The sequence below is a fragment of the Diadema antillarum genome, unplaced genomic scaffold, assembly GCF_040938485.1.
Source record: "Diadema antillarum isolate AM-2024a unplaced genomic scaffold, OU_Dant_1.0 scf00000001, whole genome shotgun sequence".
Classification (NCBI taxonomy): Eukaryota; Metazoa; Echinodermata; class Echinoidea; order Diadematoida; family Diadematidae; genus Diadema; species Diadema antillarum.
The window spans coordinates 375,004-396,840 of record NW_027270890.1 but is presented as its reverse complement, the minus strand read 5'-3'; the positions used below and the strand labels follow the sequence as shown (position 1 = coordinate 396,840).

At 38.4% G+C, this 21,837-nt stretch overlaps 1 protein-coding gene across 6 annotated transcripts in view; it reads left to right on the top strand.

Moving 5' to 3' along the window:
* The window catches only part of LOC139726971 (diacylglycerol kinase beta-like), a 275,552-nt gene extending 256,492 nt beyond the window's left edge, over window positions 1-19,060 (top strand). For 5 of the 6 annotated variants that reach the window (XM_071638181.1, XM_071638126.1, XM_071638321.1 and 2 more), the window contains 10 exons: window positions 3,763-3,825; window positions 5,554-5,679; window positions 6,231-6,379; window positions 8,370-8,455; window positions 8,904-8,993; window positions 10,930-11,090; window positions 13,575-13,730; window positions 14,220-14,427; window positions 14,806-14,987; window positions 15,906-19,060. In XM_071638181.1, coding sequence (XP_071494282.1) covers window positions 3,763-3,825; window positions 5,554-5,679; window positions 6,231-6,379; window positions 8,370-8,455; window positions 8,904-8,993; window positions 10,930-11,090; window positions 13,575-13,730; window positions 14,220-14,427; window positions 14,806-14,987; window positions 15,906-16,037 — 1,353 coding nt within the window. In that variant the 3' untranslated portion in view covers window positions 16,038-19,060. The remainder of the gene's footprint in view (window positions 1-3,762; window positions 3,826-5,553; window positions 5,680-6,230; window positions 6,380-8,369; window positions 8,456-8,903; window positions 8,994-10,929; window positions 11,091-13,574; window positions 13,731-14,219; window positions 14,428-14,805; window positions 14,988-15,905) is intronic. The other variant, XM_071638056.1, reaches the window with a different exon arrangement.
* Window positions 19,061-21,837: the final 2,777 nt, after the last annotated feature.

The window sequence follows — 21,837 nt, the reverse complement described above, 5'->3', positions numbered from 1 at the left end:
GAAACATTGAAAATTCACAACTTAAAAATTAATCATCTGATTTTCCTCAAACTTCACTGATTTTTCTTACTAATATTGCTGCATGTTTGCATGTAGGCTTCCTTTGAAATTCCACTCATGGTAGGTTGACTTTAATTAATGGCAAGAGTGATGCTAAGCTAACGGATTACAAAAGTTTGGCCGAAATCAGTTAGTGAAATTAGGAAGATATGGAGATGTAAATATTCTTGTCATTTCACGAAATTAATATATTAGTATCAATCATTTATCTGTCATATTTCGTATGCAAATTAGTTGAGGTGATGAATTGATTGCATAGCGTCGGTGAAAGCTATTAATATTCTGTGTCTTACATTGTATGTCCCCAGCTAAAAGTTTACCCAATTTACCAGTCTAAAGTGACATAATTCAAACCACTGGGGGATGTGGTTTCATAATAGATGATACCAACTAATGTGCAGTTCCAGGGAAGATGAGCGCAACAAGATTACAGGGTCAATACACAGTGAAAATGCAGAGAAAGATATTTGGAAGGTACATTCTGAAAAGAATGGGAAGTCATTCAGAAGGTAATTGTAATGTCAGTGTTTATTGAAGCTAAAGTAGCCTGTCTAAGATACCTGAAAATTACTGATTAGATCATTTGTGGAATGGGTTGGATTCTCCCTTATCTTTTGCTTCCAGAGGGTTACAGACATTTAGCAGCCACAGAAGCTTTTCTGTGCAGTGTGGACAAAATATCTGGGAGTTCCAAGAATTTTGTCCTGATCGAGAGAACTTGTTGAATGCCAGAAACCATGAATAAAGGGAAGGGGGTGATGAGGATTCAGTCTTTAAAGGGAAACTCTTCTCCATGTTTGAGATAACTTTGAGAAATGGATGAGGTAAAAATCGAACAAACAGAACTGTGGAAACATTTTGAAGTTCTATGCTTTCCTCCTTTTTTAGGGGGGTTGGGTTGATTTAAATGAAACATTGACTATTCTGTGTTAGACTTTTCCCTTCATAGTAAAGCCAACATGAATATGGAGAATTTTTTTTTCTCAAGAAGAGCGTAACTCTATACCTTTAAGAGCTTGGCTAGTCGAATTCTGTGAATGCACAGGCAGCTTTCATGTTGAATTACCAGTGTGCTCTCATCAAAGGGAAGTTACAGAGTAAGGAAGTGTTTATATCTTGTCACATTAACCCACTTTTTCTGACTCCTTCTGATCCAACCATGGCAGATACTGCCAAGTGTAAACTTCTTTTTAGTGCCAAATTTGTCCCACCAGTACACATTGAGAGCATTTGTCTTTGAGAAGAGTCAGTAAAAGAGATTTGGCTCACTTCAGACTTTCTCTTTAATGGTGGTGGCGTGTTGAAAACATATTATCACAGGCTTTTTGACAATTCATAGCAACACTTTTATGATGGACCTTCTATGGGGATATTCTGACTCAGAAAAGCTAGTGCTTTGTGGTGGATGAGTATTATTAATGGTGTGCTACGTGAGGCACAGAGTACAGTGGAATACAGCTACAATGAGGAATTATTATAGTTGGGATCAATAGTATACTATTCACATGTTGTACTGTAGGAATGGGATGTATACAAGGAGATTAAGGGCTTTATGCTAGTTGAGTGCACTTGTATGGGCGCCAGCCGCATCCTGTTGATAACCACTGGTATGAATAGGGTACACAAAGTTTTATTCACTGTAGGCTATGGGAAGGTCTTCACTAAAGTGTTGGCATGCAGCTTGCCCATTATCTGGTTATCAGTGCATGGAGATGGACGAACAGAAGTCGGGAGGTTCTCTTCGCATAGTATGTATTGGCTGAACGTGCCGCTGTCTTTCGATTACAAAGTTGGTGAAAATATGTTATCAGTAAAGGAGAGAATATCTCATGAGTAGGGCAGAGATTTTGATATACATCGTCATGTATATTCCGGCAGATAAAGCAAACGTTTGTTAGTAGATTGCATTCATCATTTCAAAAGATGATTACTTTGTACAGTTCATGTACATGTTGTCTCAACGATAAAATGAAACATAAGTAGGCAGTTCTGTTGAGAAATTGATTCTTCATTGTGTAATTCAGCTTCTCACTAGGTCTGGACAAAAAGAAAGATATCTTCAAAAAGGAAGGCTTGGGAGTGCTGGGCTCCCACAAAATGTCAGTCCAAACCTTTCTTATGAGGATATCTGTTCACACTGTTCAGGAAAGTTGCACAAAAGGCATCAACATCATCGTCATAGTTTCTTTTGACTCTACAGGAGGACTCACTTTGAATATTGATGTGTATATATATGGCAAAAAGGAAGGCTTGGAGTGCTGGGCTCCCAGAAAATGTTTCCAACCTTTCCCATGAAGATACATTGTATCTGTTCACACTGTTCAGGAATGTTGCACAAAAGGCATCATCAACATTATCGTCAACGTAGTTTCCTCTGACTCTACAGGAGGACTCACTCTGAATGTTGATGTGCATATATATATGGGAAGATTGAAGAGGGTTGAATGTGTCTAGAACACTTGGTAGTGGCCAAGAAACCTCTCTCTAGCTGCTTCCCCTGTTTCCCCTAACCACCTACTCAATCAATTTCACAAACTTTGTGCATGTCTTCCACTGCAGAAATATCCACATACATAAGTTTTATATCAAAGGTGAAGTTACCCTGGCAAGAAAGTCTAAAGAAATCTTCTTTGTACTTCTTGGCAAACTCTCGGGCAATGTTAACGAAAACCAGCAGATCAGAAAGAAAGAAAAGTCACTCTTTATTGGATGATTAGTGACCTTCAACTAGTCATTATCATCACAATGCGTATGGCTTTGAATTAAAAACAAACCAACAAAAAATGGCTCTTTTCTGCTACTCTGTTTCATAGACCTCACTGGTGTTGAGAGAGTGATTTCTTGTTTGGGTTGAACTTCTCCTTTGTGTACCACCAAGTTTTGTCACTCAATTTATGTTATGATTTGATTTTGATCTGTTTCTCCTTTCTCTCTTTTTCTCATTTTTGTTACATCTCCACCCATTCACCTGCCATTCACCCACCCTTTCACCTTGATGTGACATCCTCCCCCCCCAAAAAAAAAACAAAACAAAACAAAAACAAAATCCAACTGAACAACAAACTGACCCTACCTCCATCTCCATATACTTCCTTTCCATGGTATTAATGGCAATAAATAAATAAATTAAATTAAATAAAAATGAATAAATAAATAAACAAATAAATAACATGCACATGGCTGTAATGCAATACCTTTTTTTTCATGAATGAAATATTTCAAATGTCTTTCAAATATTCTTGTTTGTTTTAATGTTATACAACATCTTTTCTTCTCTTCCGCAAAATTATGATAATGTTAACGTTTATGGTGGGTACAATTTTTGGTTTTCTTCAAATGTTTTATGCATTTATTCAATTTTGATTCAATCAATACAATGCCATGTTTTGGGAATCCTTATTATTTTTGGCCTCCTGGGGCATTGAAAATCCCTCATAAACCACACCTTTGCTTCTGATAACTACCACCATACCTTGCCTTATTTGCCCGTATTCTTAACTGCTGTTACGTTCCCTCCCCTTCCATGTCTGGCAACTTGTTGCATATTTGATTGCCTGCCCATTGGATGATTGCCTGTGATGGCGCCCTCACCTTCAATTTCATTCCACCATCTGTCCATCCACTTGCCTGCCTTATCTCTCATTCCATCTATCCATCCTCCCCATCCCCCTCCACCACCTCCTCCTCCATCCACAATATCAGGGGAGAGTGAATTCCGTCAGAAAATCATTGCATGGCAAACCGCAACCTTCAACAGGGATTGAGGTAAGATTTGAGTCTGCCGTTGGTGAGAGGTGTTACAGGGTGCACCAGTTGAAACCTGTTAAAAGATGGAACTCATTTTGTGTGGGACCTTCTGAAGTTTCTACATTCTTTTCTACTTTCATGCCGTAGAATTATTCTTAGCCCATTGAAGAAAGAGAGTGGATATTTTAAGCTACATGTATGTATGACCATAAATATGGTAGATTTGGGAACTAGGAGTGGTTATAAAGATTATACTTAGTAATTTGATTCTCGAAACAAGGGAGAAGTGACACAAATGTATTGTAGATGATACATTTGTTGTCTGTATTCCCCCTAGGTTTTAAGAGTGAAATGTTGACATTTATCACTATGATACCTTCATGATAACTTAAAAAATAAAAATTGTATGGAACTGATAAAGATAGACAAGAAGCATCTCAAAAGATTGTAATTCCTAACCACCAGCTAGAAGAGCGCATCCTCCATGTCCTGGTGATTGAGCAAATGACCTTCTTGGTTTACAGGGTCAAAATCCTATTTCTTGTAGCATCATAAGGAAGTATGTGCACAGAGTGTAGGATTTATTGATGTCATATACACCGCACAGCAAACTAGGTGTTCAAAGTCATTGCACAGTTATGTAGAAGTTAGGATGGAGGACCAACCATAGTAGGCTATAAATGGAAGAGTTACAATACTTGCTGCCAGTCAAGACATTATTCAGATACATTTGCAAAGAGGAAGTTTGTAATGTGATGAATAATGACCCATTATCTCATTATGTAGTCAAAGCCTGCTTATGGGATCCGTCATTAGAAATTAGCTTAGGGACTGGAAAATTGAATGCACCAAAACTAGAAAATTAATATGTGGTGGTGACTTTCTCCAACCATTGTTGTGAATGGTTGTATCATTTCCCTTTGTAAACTATGGAGACCAATGCTCTGTTTTACATACCAAGGGTAATGCAAATGTGATCAGTAGAGATGGTCAAAAATTGAGAGAAAGGGCTGTGGTCTAATTATTCACTGGTTTGAATTTTAAGTAGGCATACAAAGAGTTTACTATCAGTATAGTGCCAAAGAGAAGGTGCCACAGTGCATATGAATGAGTTTGACATAAATAGGATGTCAAAAAGGATTTGACATTGAGCCAAATATGTCCCTGTCACTGATTACATGCTGTGATACATAGACCTTCACCTGCTGACAAAGGTTTAAAGTTCACCATCCCTTGCAATTTGTTTGTCATTTTATTTCTCTAGCACAATTATCTGTCTGACGAAAAACAAGATGTTGCTTCCTGAAAAAAAAAAGATTGGATGCATAAAAAACAAACCAGAGGTGTAAAAGAATATGTTCTGTGTGCATCTTTAATCCACACACCTGTCAGTTGCCAAGAGGAATCTGTCAAGGTAAACTGGCACAAGAAACCTCTTAAGTGAAAACTTTGGGAGACGGGAGATTGTGGGAGATGTGATGTTGTGTTATGCCATGTTTTTTTCCTGAGGATGTATGCATCCTTGATTTGGATTGTTGAGCTTTCCCTTTTCCAAACTCTAGCATTTTGTGACTCACATCTCATCTTAGACTCTTTTTTTGTTTCTTTTGGTTTTGTTTTTACATTTCTGACTCATCCAGTACTAATACCTTTAAGTCTGCATCATGTGGAAATAGAAGCATCCTTGATTGGTTGATGAAACACTACCAGGATTCTGAGGTCCTTGTTTTGCACTTGTCTTTCCAGGAGAGAAGGAGTACACTGACACCAAAGGACAGCAACGCGTCGGAGGATGTATCAGACGGGGGCGGACCCCAGCGAAAGGGGGTGTGCAGGACAGACTCCATGTCAATAGAAGGTCAAGGGTTACAGGTATCGTTACTGACATGATGAGGTTGGAAACACTTAAATTGCGTAAACCTTAAACGCCTCCAAGGCATGGTGCTGATATTTTCCAATTTTTGCACTTGACACTTGACACTGTGAAGGTACCAATTGTCATTCCCTGCCAACCCTGCTTACCAGGGACAAACACCCAAAGAACATGACATGGTAAAAAAAAAAGAATGAAGCAAAGAGGAGAGGGAAAAGACCTCTAGAGTTCATGATATTTGAAGGGGAAACCTGTGTAGTAAGTACATCACTCCCTCCCTCTTGAAAGACATGCTTCACAATGGTTAATGACATGCAAACAATTGTTATATAAGTTTTTGACATGAAAGTGAATCAGTGCCCAGTGAAAGTTATCTCAAAATGATTGCAGATAGGCAGATACTTTTAGAATTATTGACACAATAGAATAAAACACAACAAAACCTCACGTAATGTGAATTTTTCCTCCACCAGCAAACATTTCTTGTTGCTATAAGAGATATTCTATCATTCTATGACTTCTACTTCCACTTCTCTTCTCCTGCGACCAGATCACGCCGCTTCCTGGCACCCATCCACTGGTGGTCTTCGTCAATCCCAAGAGTGGCGGGAGGCAAGGGGAGCGCATCATGAGAAAGTTCCAGTACCTCCTGAACCCGCGGCAGGTGTATGATCTGAGCAAAGGTGGCCCCATGCCAGGGTGAGACAAAGAGGGACATTTCAACCCATAAAGTCTTGGGGGGAATTTCTCTGCAGAAAGTATCATCTTGTCTCCATGCCATTGGCAACTCTTGATTTTACTGCAAATACTATGTCGGAGATACATATAAGATGAAACTGACACTCTGCAAATGTAAAACAAGGAATTTTATCTAAACAATGAAGAGCTGACATGAATGAGACTACCAGTAACAAATATGATATATGAATACAACATCAAAACACAGAAAGAAATGAGGTTTCAGGACTTGTTGGATGTATCTTTATAAAGATAACAAGCAAAGAGCTGTCCCTTTTATGAGTGTATGCATGGTCCTTTTTTGTATGACACTGATATACTGTCCAAGTACCACAATGAGTGATTTCAGGTTCTGTACTAGTGCTGGTGCTAGTGTTATCTCCTGAACAACGGCATTATAATTAAGCTCCAACACTGATGGTTAGCGATATCAATCATGATTATCAATCCCCAACACTAGTGTTATCTTCACACCTCCACCAAGTCTGTGGTGATTGTGCTGGACTTGCATTACAAAAGCAATAATTATGTTTGGTTGAAGTTGAATAAGAATAATGGAGCCACGAATGCTTTGTCTCAGGCAAGTGATGTTGAGGAAAGATTAAAATGCCAAAAAATTCTAAACATCTCCAAAATACAACAATCCTAATTTTGCTCCAAAGCATAGATTTATGTGTGGCTATGCATGGATTTTTTGTGTGCTCTCCATAAAAGCAACTGTTGCATTGACATATTGGGCTGTACACATCCTTGATGGAGTCTTCCCAGGAATGACGTGTATCCGTAGACATGACTGTTGGTGTCATACGTATGTCAATGCTATCACCTACGGTGAACCTTGAAATGATGAATGTGATAATCCCTAGGGCTGGAGTTGGACAATGTATGGTAAATCACCAATGAGAATAATGGAGCTTGGTTCAATAGATAACATTCAGCGCCGGGCCTATCACTAGCTAACAGAACTATGCCATAATTTTTAGATCAACCTGCTTACACCGACTGAGTTTATTTAGTATGGGATTATAGTTAGGGCTAGTGTTAAGACAGCACTAACACCAGCACTAGCAATGAACTTGAAATCACCCATCGTCAAACTTCTTTCTATGACTTCTTTCAATGTAAATAAGTCCTCTCCCTGATTACAATATTTATAGAATCATGTCAGATGCATTGTAGCTTAGTTGTCATAGTCAAATATATATTACAGCAACCGCAGAAAGGGAAAGTTTTGTTTGTGTGAGGCACCGTATTGTCTTCTGTGGCATTTTAAATGGCCAATTTAGTTAAGTTGTTCCTCCTTGGCAAGTTGTTGATATCTGATGTCACTTTCACTTGCTCATTAAATTCACACGAATGGGACAAGAAACCTTTGCTTTTAGATGTAGGGAAGGAGAGGGGAGAAGAATATCAGTGTGTCTGTGGGGGGAGAGTGGGTTGGTAATATGCTCTTTATAGCTTTACTTTCACATGCATTATGTTTTACCCACAAGAATTTAGTCAGTTTTGTTTCTGAGACATAAAACCAAATAAATTTTGTTCATGCAGACTCCCCAATCCAGCTTAGTTCCATGCATACTCAAAGATGAATGTTGAGCACGGATAATTGTTCTATATCTGGAAATTACTTGCTGTTAGAGAATTTCAGTGAAGTAGCCTTCATGATGTTATCTCCCCTCTTATGAAGACATTCGCAGCTCAAATCTTATGACGCTGCTTAGAAAATGAAGAGGCTAACACTTCTGCCACAGATGAGGAGGCGATACTGAAGATGGTGATGTTGATAAAGACATTGCTATTAGTAACGATGTGTAACGAAGAATGAGTGATGGTTGCAGTGAAGACAAATGATTATTGTCATGACAAATGGTTATGAGGAGGATGTTACAGAGTGGAGAGAGATACTTATGACATTATTGTACAGTAATTATGACTTTTTGTTCTTTTTCAGGTTAAAATTCTTCAAAGATGTCCCCAACTTCAGGGTGTTGTGCTGTGGTGGTGATGGGACAGTAGGATGGGTGTTAGACTGTATAGGTAAGAAAACTGCAGACTGAAACTTGTCAAATCTTATTTGTGACGGGCCCATAGAATGGACCTCTTAGCACAGTTCAAACTTGCAATTTCTTCTTCTCCATGAATGAATTCATGTAGGAGGATTTTGTTTTTTTGTGCTTTTCTTGTGCTTCTGTGGTTCATAGATTGTGTGCAATGTGAGTACTGCTGTACAATTTCAAAATGGCCTTGATTAGTCTCCAAACAACAGAATAATGTGTACAACCATGTTTTGTATGAGTGTTTGAAACATGAATTTACACCTATTATTGGATAATACATCAGTTTGGTTTTTGACATTCAAAATCTTCATTTGACAATGACAATCTATCACTTTTAATAGATGTGAACATGAATATGAAAGTCCAATTTCTAACCACCATCAATCTCTCTCTCTCACTCTCCTTTCTTTCATTCTTTTGCTTGACAGATAAGCTCCAAATAGACCCTAGACCATCTGTAGCTATCCTTCCTTTAGGTACTGGCAACGATCTAGCAAGATGTCTGAACTGGGGTGGAGGTAAGAAATAAGATGTTTCTATACTTTGATGCTGTCGTCATGACAACCTGATTGAAACCTAGTTCAGTTCACTTCCAGATAAGTTTGATTTTATTTTTGTAGGGTTAAGTTGTAGCAAGTACACGTTTTCCCTTTTTTTTTTCTTCTTTTTTCCCCCTGCTACCAGGTAAATGAGATGGAAATTTGGCTGGGCTTCAATTTTGTAGCTTAGTCGCCCTGCAGAAACTTATTGTTCCACATGACAGTCTTGTGAAGATTGAAATATTGTGGAACCAGAGTTGTTTTATATATTCTATAAAGTGAATTCAGTTTTATCAAGAGATTTCTTAAATTCAGGTGCAAAAAAAAAAAAAAGTTAATGTGGATGATTCATTTCGAAGATCATGTATATTGTTGTCTATTGAACTATGCAGTTTGTAAAGCTTAGTGCTATTGTAGCAAGCTCCACTTCATACAGGACTTTCATAGTCCAAGCTCTGGCTCTGTCTTTGTTCTTTCTGTACTTCCGGGGGTGGGGGATCAGTGTACTTTTGGATGGTAACATGAAGGATTTTGTACTTTGTGAATTCTTCAATGTTTTGTCGGATTACTTCCTGAAAGGACCAGTTTAACCCTAATCAGGCTGGGGGGGGGGCGGAATCCGCCCCCCCCCTCGACGTTTCGCGCAATATCTTCACAACGCGATAAGCTCCCACCGCGATGATTCACGACTTTTTCTTTCAAGTATTGCGCAACTTTTGAGACTTAAATTGTTGCGCCCGCCCGTACCGTTTTGACGCAACGCCCATTCGAAAAAAATATGTCAACCCCAAAATTGCTCCAAAACGTGATTTTGTGTGCAAATCCAATGCAAATTGTGTTTTTTCAATTAATTTACATAAAAATTCATATCTTCACTTAGAATGGCCGAAATTAATTTATTTTAGCATAATAATGCTTCGAAAAATGTCTGTGACAAATTTTGGCCAAAAAACAAACAAAAACAAAAGGTCAAAAACAAAGAAATACATAAGAAATTCAAAAAACAATAAAATACATAAGAAATTAATTTCGATACAGATTTTTTTTATCCTATGTCTCAGAAGAATGATACAAGAAACATTTCAAAAAAGAAATTAGCTTAATTGGAGCATTAATAAGTGAGTTAGAGCCCAAAACTGATTTTATGCATAGGTTACAATAATTAATTAATATAAAATATAAGAAAAATTTTAGGAGAAAGCAACCATACATTTTGATAGAATACGTCGTGGGCGTCGCGTGTGCCGATTTTCGGCGCGATCGCGCGTTCCATAGGCGAGATCTGAAGGGGGGGGGTGCGGAATCTGCCCCCCCCCCCCCCAGATATAGCATAGCCAAAAAAGCCCAGCCTGATTAGGGTTAAGTACATGGCCATTGAGAGTCAAGAAAACATAGCCAAACACTTAAAAAACAAGAGTAGAGATCCTATGGGTAGAACCAATTTCAGCTTATAATCTCATGTTTCTTCCTCTATAATGACAAAGTGGTGGTGTCATCACCTGCAGAATGTGTATTTGTAGGAGTGCAAATATGTACTGGGGTAAGCATTTCTCACAAAGTGGAGAGAAAGAAGATTAGTAGAAGTATCACCTCAGAAGACATTTATCACAACCTCATTCTAATGTGTTATTACCATCAGGCTCTTGTGTGTATATCCACAGAGGCATGTTGACCAGTGTGACACCAAAAATCCAGTAAAAGACCCAGACATTCCCAAATTCCTGTGGAAAACATTCATTTTTTCATATTTCAAATGGACAGTCATGGCAAGGGACAATTAATGCAAGGAAATAGTAATTGTAACAGGAAATCCTTTTAACTCATACACATTGTACACTCATGTACAGATTATTTACATTAATAAATGTGCCTTGAACAAGACTTGCCATTATTTGCGATAATTTTCATCATGCAGGCTATGATGGTGGTAGTCTACCCAAGATCCTCAGGGACATTGAAGACTCAGAAACTGTATACTTAGATAGGTGGCACATTGAGTTCAGCACAACGGACACCAGCGAACAGGGCGATCCAGTCCCCTACAACATCATCAACAACTACTTCTCAATAGGAGTGGTAAGTTAACCTGTTTCGTGTGGGAACCTAGTGGCCTGTGTATTAAGTCTATGGGCAGTTCAGAATTTAGTATGGAATAGGTTAACTAGACTCTAGTTTGTTCATAGTAGACAGTGCATGATCTTGTGCATGGGGAAAATTGTGAGAGTGTGTAATGCCTCGTAACACAAAAATGATGGCCAATTATATCATCCAATTATATCATTTAGCTCTTTATGTGCCACATTGGCACGTCTGACTCAGTTGACGGTGTGCCAAGTTCGTATATTTTACTCAAATGCACAAACCCACCCAACCTGATCGATAGAACGGCAAATGCGACAGTACAATGGAAGTTTCACTCCTGATTCCATTCCTCTCACATTTAGCTTGCATTACATGGTGATTGGATGTCAAGCGGTGTTTCCGAGTGGGTTTCTGGAGTAAATTCTAGTTTTGTTTTTGTGGTTGTATGTGCAAAGTCATGCCTTCTAGGTCTAGACAGTTATGTAGCTATACCAGCTATTTGAAAGAAAAATAATCATAGATTTGTCATAAAATTTACATCATAGCAAAGCATGGAGTTTTCCCTTCAATTGTGCCCATTGCATGTCCAGGATAAACATCTTTTTTTTTTAAGTTTACGTGGATTTGAAAAAGAGAATGGTTTCCCAAAGCATGCCTGGGTTGGAATCTCAGAATAATATGACACACAGGGGGTTTACACTGTTGCACATAAAGGGCTAGATAATGGAAGTCTATTTATCGCACAAATAGTGAGAGTTTGTACTGTTGTAATGTTAGCATAAAATCACTTATGTACAGTATATGTGCATGAGGCCAATTATGAACGCAAATAGGACATTTCAGTTTTGGGGCTTGATGTTAAACATGTATTGTACAGTATGAATGTGTATCAGTGTTTTTTGTTTTGGGTTGGTTTTTTTTTTGTTTTTTTTTTTGTTTTTTTTTGTTTTTGTTTGTTAAATTAATGTGCATCAGTGAATGTACAATGAGACAACCAGTGAGTTTCATTGCCTTCACCAAGGAGGTTATGTTTTTGTGGGAGTTGGTTTGTCTGTCTGTCTGTAAAATAATTCACAAAAAGTTGTGAATGGATTTCGATGAAACTTGGAGAAAAAGTGGAAAATGACACAAAGAAGAGACAGTTCAATTTAAGTAATGAACCTGGGAATTTTATGAATTTTTGAAGGATTTTTCTATCTTTTGGCAAATAGGGTCAGTGAACTTGGGAGTTCAAGCTGCGCGTATTTGAGGTTTGCATATGCGCACTAAAGCGCATGCTCTGCTCGAGGCACAGCGCTGCAGGAAGCTGATGAGGTAAAGACAAGGCTTCTTTTGTTGGGAAATTGGGCACTTTACAGCATACATACATATGGGTGAAAATGAGCTGTTTGGCGGAGGTCTGAACTCTGAGTGCTTTTGTTGAGGACAGGTGACTTTGCTACAACACACATTTCCCATAGGCACCTGCCCGAGTATACTCGGGACTCGTCTTCAACGGGTTAATGATAAGCTGATGCTCTGCTATTTTCACGATAGGCAGAATGTTTACAGCAATTGGAATCATGGAACGGGGGTGTAGTGTATGTTGTTGTTCTGATTATACCTCTTAGATACAGGGTAGACAAAATTGCTAGGAATGCTTTTTCCTGTTGAGAGGTTGTCTGTGTGTATTGTTTGATATATGTGTTGGTATATGTGGGTAATTGAGCATATGTAGTGTGGATGTCTGCTTTATCACTGCATTTCTCATTCCAAGATATTTTGTGTTTCATCGCCAGTTGTCTCATGTGGCATTGATGTACAAATTGTGAATTGTGAGTGCGATGGTACAAGACTTTGCATGAGGTGAAAGATAGAGGTGCTCTATTCAGCGAGGCGAAGCTGAGTTGAATAGTGCTCTTCATCTTTCACCGAATGCGAAATCTTGTTCCATTGCATGAATAAAGACCATACACTATTTGTTTTACACAACACCTCAAATGTCAACAGATGTGGTCCACACAGATTCTTGAATTTAGCACAGAAATGGCAACCATTTTTTGTGAAAGACAAATGAGTAGCCGCACAGTCACCATGAACGTGTACGTACGTGAAACCGATAGGTTGAAGTTGTATACAAAAATGAATGACAAAAGTATGCGCTTGTAATTAATTGTTGAGTGCGTGCAGCAAATGTTTGTTTATTGTGACATCAGAGCCTTGCACTGGAGCAAAAACTTCCAGTCAATCGTGAGTTTAACACAGGAGTCAATGGAAATGGATGACGTCATAACAGCCTGTTTGCTCAAACAAAATTGCGCGGCTGACAGCCACAGCATTCTATGGAACTTTTAACTGAATTTCACGTGATGGGCAATCGACCAATCGGATAGCTACATTCTAATTAGGTGTTGTATAAATCCTGACAGTGACACAATAACTGATTATCAGAACATTGCCCCTGCTGACCTGCTACTTCTTCCCTTCCCTCATTGTTAGGATGCATCCATTGCACACAGATTCCACACGATGCGAGAGAAGCACCCGGAGAAGTTTAACAGTAGGATGAAGAACAAGTTGTGGTACTTTGAGTTCGGGACGTCGGAGACGTTCGCGTCAACATGCAAGAATCTCCACGAAGACATCGACATCATGGTGAGATATTGTAATAGTGCACTTTCACCTCAAGTTCAATTTGACTGCAATATAAGGGCTAAGATTAAACAGACAGTGGTAGAAACTTCATCAAAATCACACATAGAATGAAAAAGTTATGGGTCTTCTAAGTTTCTTATGTATTACTGTTTGCACCAAATACTTGAGGTTTTGATTTTCGCAAATTTTGCATGTCAGGTGCTATTTGCAGATTTAAAGACTCGTGAAAATATTGACTGTCATCCTGCTACAAACAGATGTGATGTGCACCTGTACGTTTCTCCATTCAATACTGTACTCCACATTCACGAATCTAACCAATCACAAAATTGTCGGGAAGTGCTGATTCACAAGAATTTAGACTCAGTGAGGTATTGAGAAACAGTGGATTCACATATGCATATTAGATGAGATGATGAAGTCATCGCATTGTGAATCTCTCGTTGACCTGTTCTCCGATCTCCACATATTTTGTTTATCCCTATTCAGTGCGATGGAGTCTCACTAGACCTGGCCAGTGGCCCTTCACTCGAGGGCATAGCCGTTCTCAACATTCCAAGCATCTACGGGGGCTCCAACCTGTGGGGGGACACACCCAGCAAGAAGAAGCAGCGGAAGATGGAGAAGAAGCTGCAGAGGACGCGAGACAAGGAGGGCCTGACGCAGTCCAGCATCGACCTGATGTTTGCAAGGCAGTGTGAGTAACAGGCGCACTCTATGATTCACATCCACATTTGTGATAGAAAGCAACTACAATAACAACAGCAATAGCAGCAGTAGTCACACCTTATTACTTCACCAAATATAAAGGAGGTTATGTTTTTATCGACGTTGGTTTAATTGTGTGTTTTCTTTTGTCTGTTTGCAAAATGACTCGAGGTTTGCATACACACGCTCTTCTCAGGCGAGGCACAGCATAGCTAGCTTCTGTATTGGAAAATTAGGTGACTTTCAGCATACGTGTATGGGTGGAATGAGCTGCTCGGCGGAGGTCTGCGCTTTCCGAGTGCCTTTCTAGTTTACACCTAACCTAACCTATTTTTTGTTCTTGTTGCTTGTTCGTCATCACCTGCAGCGATAGGAGACAAATCGATAGAGGTGGTCGGTCTGGAGAGCTCCCTCCATGTGGGTCAGGTCAAGGCAGGCATCCGGTCATCGGGCCGCAGGCTCGGTCAGTGCCAGACAGTGACCATCCGTACCAGGAAGAGGGTGCCAATGCAGATTGATGGAGAGCCCTGGCTCCAGCCTCCTTGCACAGTGAGTACTTCCTGGTGTCATTTAGTTTTCTGTTAGGTCATGGTGGAAGACTCAAAAGCGAACCATACCTTATCGTAGCGTACCATGCCAGATTGGGAGTATTCAAACTCTAGTTGAGAAAGCATACCTCATGACTTATGAGCTGTCTTTGGACTCTGCTAAGACGGGTCACACATTTTGTAGCATGCCATGCACCTGGCGCACTAACACTTTAGACAGATTGACTCTTTGTGTTATGATGTAGTGTGTGTTACACACATTTTTCTCATGTCAACAGCTAGTAAGGTACTAATATGCTTTTGGACCAATTTGCGTTCCTGCACTCTGTGGCATAGTACGGTACCGTATGGTATGCATTTTGAGCACATTTCAGGAAGTGGTTCAATTTTGGCACGTTACGGTACAGTGCAGTACGCTTTATGAGTTTAGTTTCTCTCACAGCCCCCAGATTAACCCCTCCAGGACCACTAGTTGAAATACCATCCATTTTTCTTTTTATTGAAATATAACAAAAAATATACAAAATATGCGTGTACAGTGTGATAAAGATTGCATACAATTTGTAGCTGGTCAACAATTACAGCTGGGGGAAGAAAAGTTGGGGTGAGTGCCCAACTTAGTATTTTTAGAGGTTGTGTAATGTTCTGCTTTGTTTTTCAAATAAGAAAAAAAATGAGATGATCAAAAGAAGATGTTACATTTTGAAATTATTATCTATGTAATATGTAAAATTGCCCTATCCAAGGGATGGATTGTATGTTATTGCCTTTTATGAGAGGGGCTGCATGATTACAAACAATGTTGCTCAGCTAGACCTCAGAATAGAAATGAATGTGTCTGTTCTACCTACCTGTGTTTAATCTGTCATGGTAGGCCTACAGTGTACACTACTCTCTTCATTTTAATTCGTCCCTGCAGATATCAATCACCCACAAGAACAGCACACCGATGCAGAAAGGCCCACCCCCAAAGAAGAGCTTCTCTGGAATCAGGAAGCTCTTTACCAAGGGGAGTATCGATGCCGATGAGAACAGCGACACGCATCTATGAGGTGCTGAATGAAACAGGCCAGAGATGAATGAGGAAAGAATTCAAATTTTCTCTTCCTTTTTCAGCTCTTTTTTATCCTTTGGTGTAGGTTTTACATCAAACTTTTGCTGCCTTCCATTCCTGAAGATACTTGAGGGCACTTCTTCTCTAAATCTTTTTTTTTTTTAGATTGACATGGGACTTTATATTATGCAACACTGGTATTTCCACATTGCTCATGTTCAAGGGTGCAAGGAGATGGAAATTGTTTCAGAGTAGTTCCAGGACTCTTGTGCCACGGGGACCACACATAAAAGCATGCTTAGTAGAAGAGATGGAAAGTCCTCGTCAATCCTACTACAAGGATGCCAAAGTGGCAGAAAACTGCAGGGACTTTGTTGTGGTTTCGCAAAAGCACACATGTACACAGAGCAGATGGAACGTGGCAAGCTCCCACCGGCACACCGACAGAACATTTTTCCATCAGGATACCACTCGTGTCCCGGGAAGTCGACGAAATATGTGACTTCATTCATGTGTGCATGACATACAAGACTTGCGAGTTCATTCCATGCTCAAACTCATACTTTTTTGAGAGTAATGAATTTCTATGAGATTGTCTTCTGCAACAGAATTTCAGTGTTAGCAAAAGGGGCTGTCGTGGTTCTTGTTCTGTAGTGGTTCATACACGATGTTCATGTACGATACAGCAATGTTTTACGAGTTGGTGTTTGTAATTCTAAGTCTTTTAATTTGTTTGTACTGTGTGCTTTGAGAGTGTTGTCTTCTTGTTCACACACTTTAGAAGGAACCGCACCAGTTGTCTTACTGCATCACATATACATGCCCTTCTGTTTTTATAACTGTGAGTGTTATGCACATGATTTGCCATGTGGCACAGCACTAGGAGAAGACGTAATGCAAAAACACATGGCACAATGAGATATGTAGCCATGTGGGAGCTAGAATGCCCATTTTTCCATTCTTCTTTTTTATGTATACTAGCTGTCAAGTTTGGTTTGGGAGCACTGCGTATTGCTCCATTAGGCTTAGTCCTGTTTTACACCTGAAGACCAAAGTGCTGTACCTGTATGATTGGTTAGTTAAGGAAATACTGTTTTGAAGAAAGATGTGTGTTGTGCTATTCAGTGCACCACAGAATATCACTTACAATACAAAAATGGTTATCTTATCATACACACGTAGACAGACAGTTATTTTTTTGCATTTTCCCCCCTAAATAAATAATTCTGGGGTGATTTGTATCATTGGGCTGTTAACTTGTTTTGTCAAGACAGAATTTGGCATGCTCAGCCCTGTAGTCTACATCCTCAGACATTGTCCATTTGAAAGGTGAAAACCCCTCTTCAATGGCCCCAGTTTCAAGTCATGCATGATGAATCCACAAACATCAAGTTGTGCATTGTACCTAGTGGGATCCAGGGTGCCAAATCCCACCCTCCATCCTGATGATTGCATGAGTTCACATTATAACAATACCCCCATGTAAGTGTTTCCAATTTCTTCAGCACAGAGCAATTATTTCACTGTTTACTGTGATCATCATAACCAGTGGGCATCACCAACATATGTACTACACATTTTTCTAAAGTGAATTTTTTTATTACATTTTCATTGCTCAGAGTTTACCATAATTATGTTGTATGTGTGAATTGGGCATGTGTGGTATTAGCTGAAAAAAAAATGCTGAAGGCCTTGTTTTTGTGTTATGACTTGTATGTATATGACTTGTCTTTCCAAATGGTGTTGTAAATTTTATTTCCTCTTATCTCTCATTTTTTGTTCCAATTTTGTAATGTGTAAAGTGTGTGCAGTTTATTTTTATGTATATGTTATATTTTGAATTATCAAGATGTTATGATGCAAAACATTCATCATTCAGGCTCTGAAAATATTGGATTTGTAGAAGGATAATACCTTACATGTATTTTGAGATAAAAAGCAAAAATTGGCACAATGACCTAGCACAAAGTTTTTAGTGAAGGCTGTACAGATGATTTCTGTGTGACAAAGTTTTACATACCATCGTAGTCTTATGTTACTTCCCACCAGTTGAGAAACATATAGCATTTAGCTCTCTACATAGTGAGCTCTTGATTTTGTATACATTAGTTGATTTAAATCAAATTAAGTCCTTCACACATCAGCCATCGTAAAATTGATATCAACAGTGAGTACACTTTGTCTTAATTTTGTCCTCATTCACCCATTTTATTTCTTTTTAATTATGTCGTGCAGTGAGTTGAGTATATAGTGGAAAAATAATAAATAAATGGACCAAAAGCAGTGATTTATATCTTTAAGATTATGAATAACGATCCATCCATCTGTGAATTCAGCATGATCTAATTCAATTCATCATTCAACACTGCACTGCTGGGCAAAGTTTAAACCATGGATGTATTCTCAGGGTGAAGCTCTTATCCCCTTTGAGAGGGAGAAAAAAGAGCAGAAAACAAAAACTAGCTGTAATGGGGACCCACAGAGATTGAACCAGAGACCATCATTGGTATTAATTAGTCTGTGCATAGGTGTGGCATGATTTCAGCAGTGATGGGTAATAGCTGTAAATCTGACTTCTGTCATATCTTACAATGCACACTAAACAGTGTCATTTGGAATTGCTTGTTATTTTAAGCAAAACCTAGTTTCAATATGCCTTGACTGACAGCTGAAGATATTCTTTGCCTGTGAAATCAGTCTAATTTGACTTGTCTTATGTCATCAAAAAAAAAAAAGGATGAAGAAAAGAACAATTGTTGGTGGTTTAGTAAGGCATGGCTAACTACTCCTCTGATATTCTCAGATGTGGCCACAGAGAGGGGGGAGGGGGGCAGTGAAAGAGAGAGAGTGAATGAGTGAAGATGATATCTGGTTGTCATGCAAGACAGGAATCTTCTCGACAGTTGTCTGTGGTAAGACTGAGCTGGCATCAGTCATCTGTAAACTTTACAGATAAAGATTTATAGATATTATGATTATTTAAACATGTAATGACATTTTCCCGTGACCATTACTCAGATTATGTCAGAATGATGATTATATATATATATATATATATATATATATATATATATATATATATATATATATAATAGATATATAAATACTTGCATATATATATATTGTTTGATGATGTGATGATTTGATTTTAAGGCTCTGCATATTTGGTTTTTGTTTTGTTTTGGTTTTTTGATAGAAATTCTCATACTTTATCTGTTTTGTACAATCTGTAATAATGTATCACATTTTTTTTTTTTTTTGGTAATTATTGTACATTGAATTGGGCTCTAACACTGCTGATTATGAAATGGGAATTGAATTTGCTTACAGGGGACCTGTCTGGAAAGTGTATATTTTCATGATGTTTTGTGTTGTATATTTCAGCATTGAAGTATGTGTATGTGAAACCCTATGTATTTTTGTAGCATTTTAATTTGACATTTCTATCGGTTATTACAAGACAGTTTGTATTATTAGTGGGTATATATATATATATGTGCACACTCATATAGATTATGCAACTCTTACAAAATTTGTGAATCACAAAGTTGCATGCATAATGATGATATTGGGTTTGTCTTCCCAACTTCAAGTAGACTAGAAAAAAAAATCTTTTTTGTGTGGTTGAGTAAAAAAAAGAAAGAAAAAGTAATGATATGAATGGTTTGTCAAAGCTGTGTAATATCCTTATTTGTATCTGTTGATTACATTTCTATCTCTCTCTCTCTCTCTCCCTCTCCATCTATCTATCTACTTAAAGGAGACCTCCAGATGATTTTAAGATTTTTTCATTTGAACAACTATAAATAAGTAATACTGAGGAGAGAGTTTCAGAATTTGTGATAATTGGGATGAAGAATAAGAATATTTTCAAAATTTAGAACAAATTGCAATGAACAAGGATGATGACATGGCAGAGTCACCATTAGAATGCATGAGTTGGGGCTCAAGGAAGCAGAACAAAAGAAGAAGGCATGCATAGATTATACACAGGTGAACTCGCAAGCACGCAGTATTGTAATGGAATTACACTGCTACATTTCTGAAATATGTGAACCTCCTATATCATCATCCTTGTTCAGTGTAATTTGTTTGAGGTTTTTCAAAGTATTGTTTCTCTGCTCAAGAACCACAATAAATTCCACAAATCTTTACATGGAGTTATCGATTTATGTACTACATGATATGAAATTAGGAAAATCGTCTGGAATGTCCCTTTAATATCTACCTCTATCTGTCATCTGTTGGTTTCTGTATAAATCTATCTACAGCTTTCTTTCCCATCTCCTTTCTCTTTTCTGTCTGAGCCTTATTGCTCTGACTTACATCCCTTTCCCATCCTGCCCTGTCTGAAGTCCATATGTTGATACAGAGCAGTGTCTTCGCATCATTCATGATTTGGTTTTTGCTTTTCTATGACTAGACACTACTGAAGCTTAAGGCATGAGTTCATTCGTTTTGTGTTTTATTGTTTGTGTGTAGTTTTTGTTTGTTTGTTTGTTTGTTTTTTGTAATCCCTGCATTGCCATTTATTGCAGCTGCAGTTTTCCATCTGATTGGAGAAAGCACACTCTCCCTATTAAGTGAAAGCAAACATACCAGAAATTTTTTGCCCCCCCCCCCCCCCCCCCTTTATTTTTTTTAATGCATCTGTGCAGTTTGTTATGCTTTTGACAAACCCTGGTTTCCAGTGGATGCCTGCCTAGTCAAGAAAAAAAAATCCTTTTCTGCCAACATACAGTCTCTTTGCACTGGTCACAGCATCATTATGCACTATGTGATTATGTCATGGTCATTGACTCATTATACAGCAACACACAAACATGTAAATTATGTCATGAGCAGCAGCAGCAGCACCACATGCTGTATCGAAACCTGTATAAAGCTTTATTGGATCTGGATTTAAATTTTTGAAAAGAAGAAAGAAAGGCAAATACACGAGATTCATCTCTTTTCATTATTTTTTCTGCTCTAGTTCTTCATCTTTCTTTATACAAGAATAAAGTACACTTGTGCAAGGAAGGTATCAAAGCTACCAAGCCTCCCTGATTCTCCAAGTGGCTCACAAAGATGCTAGATTTAATTTTTTGAACGCCCTTGTGAACAGGTGTCTGCAATGATGGTGAAATCAGCCTAAACCTTTGTGCACCCAGGCACTTTGCTTTTTCATCAGCATTAAAGTAATCCTTACAAACTTGAGCTATGTGTAGTGGTAGATTAGCAAGCACACTAGAATAGGTGTAGCAATGTGCCTCAGTCAAATGGGAAGGCCATGGTAACACAATAGGGATTAGGGGGATTAGGTAATCTTGATTCATTAACGGTTAGTTTCCTGACATCTCTCCCAGTCGGCAAACAAAGCAATATAAGGGTTAAATGAAATGATTTCATGAAATTTTGCTGTGTCTCTTTAGGAAATACAACATTGTAAACAACAAAAAGTAACACAATTCTATATTTCACTTCAACGTCATTGATGGATGCTTTGAAATGATATCTCATGCATAACTTTTACCATTCTTTTTTTTTCAATTATTATTATTATTTGGGGTTAGTAACATGAATGTACAGGGACAGTTTGTAGTTGACACATGAATGAACTGAAGACTGGCTGTAAAGTAAGGTGCTCTTGCATTGATGCTAAATGCCGACTTCACAATTACACAATTATTTATTCTTTTTTGCTTCCCTACCTCTCCCAATTCCCCCCCCCCCCAACAGACACAAACACATTAGATTAAGAAATTGTGTAGCTCACAAGCTGCTTATTGATACCTTTTCTGTCCATCATTTTTTT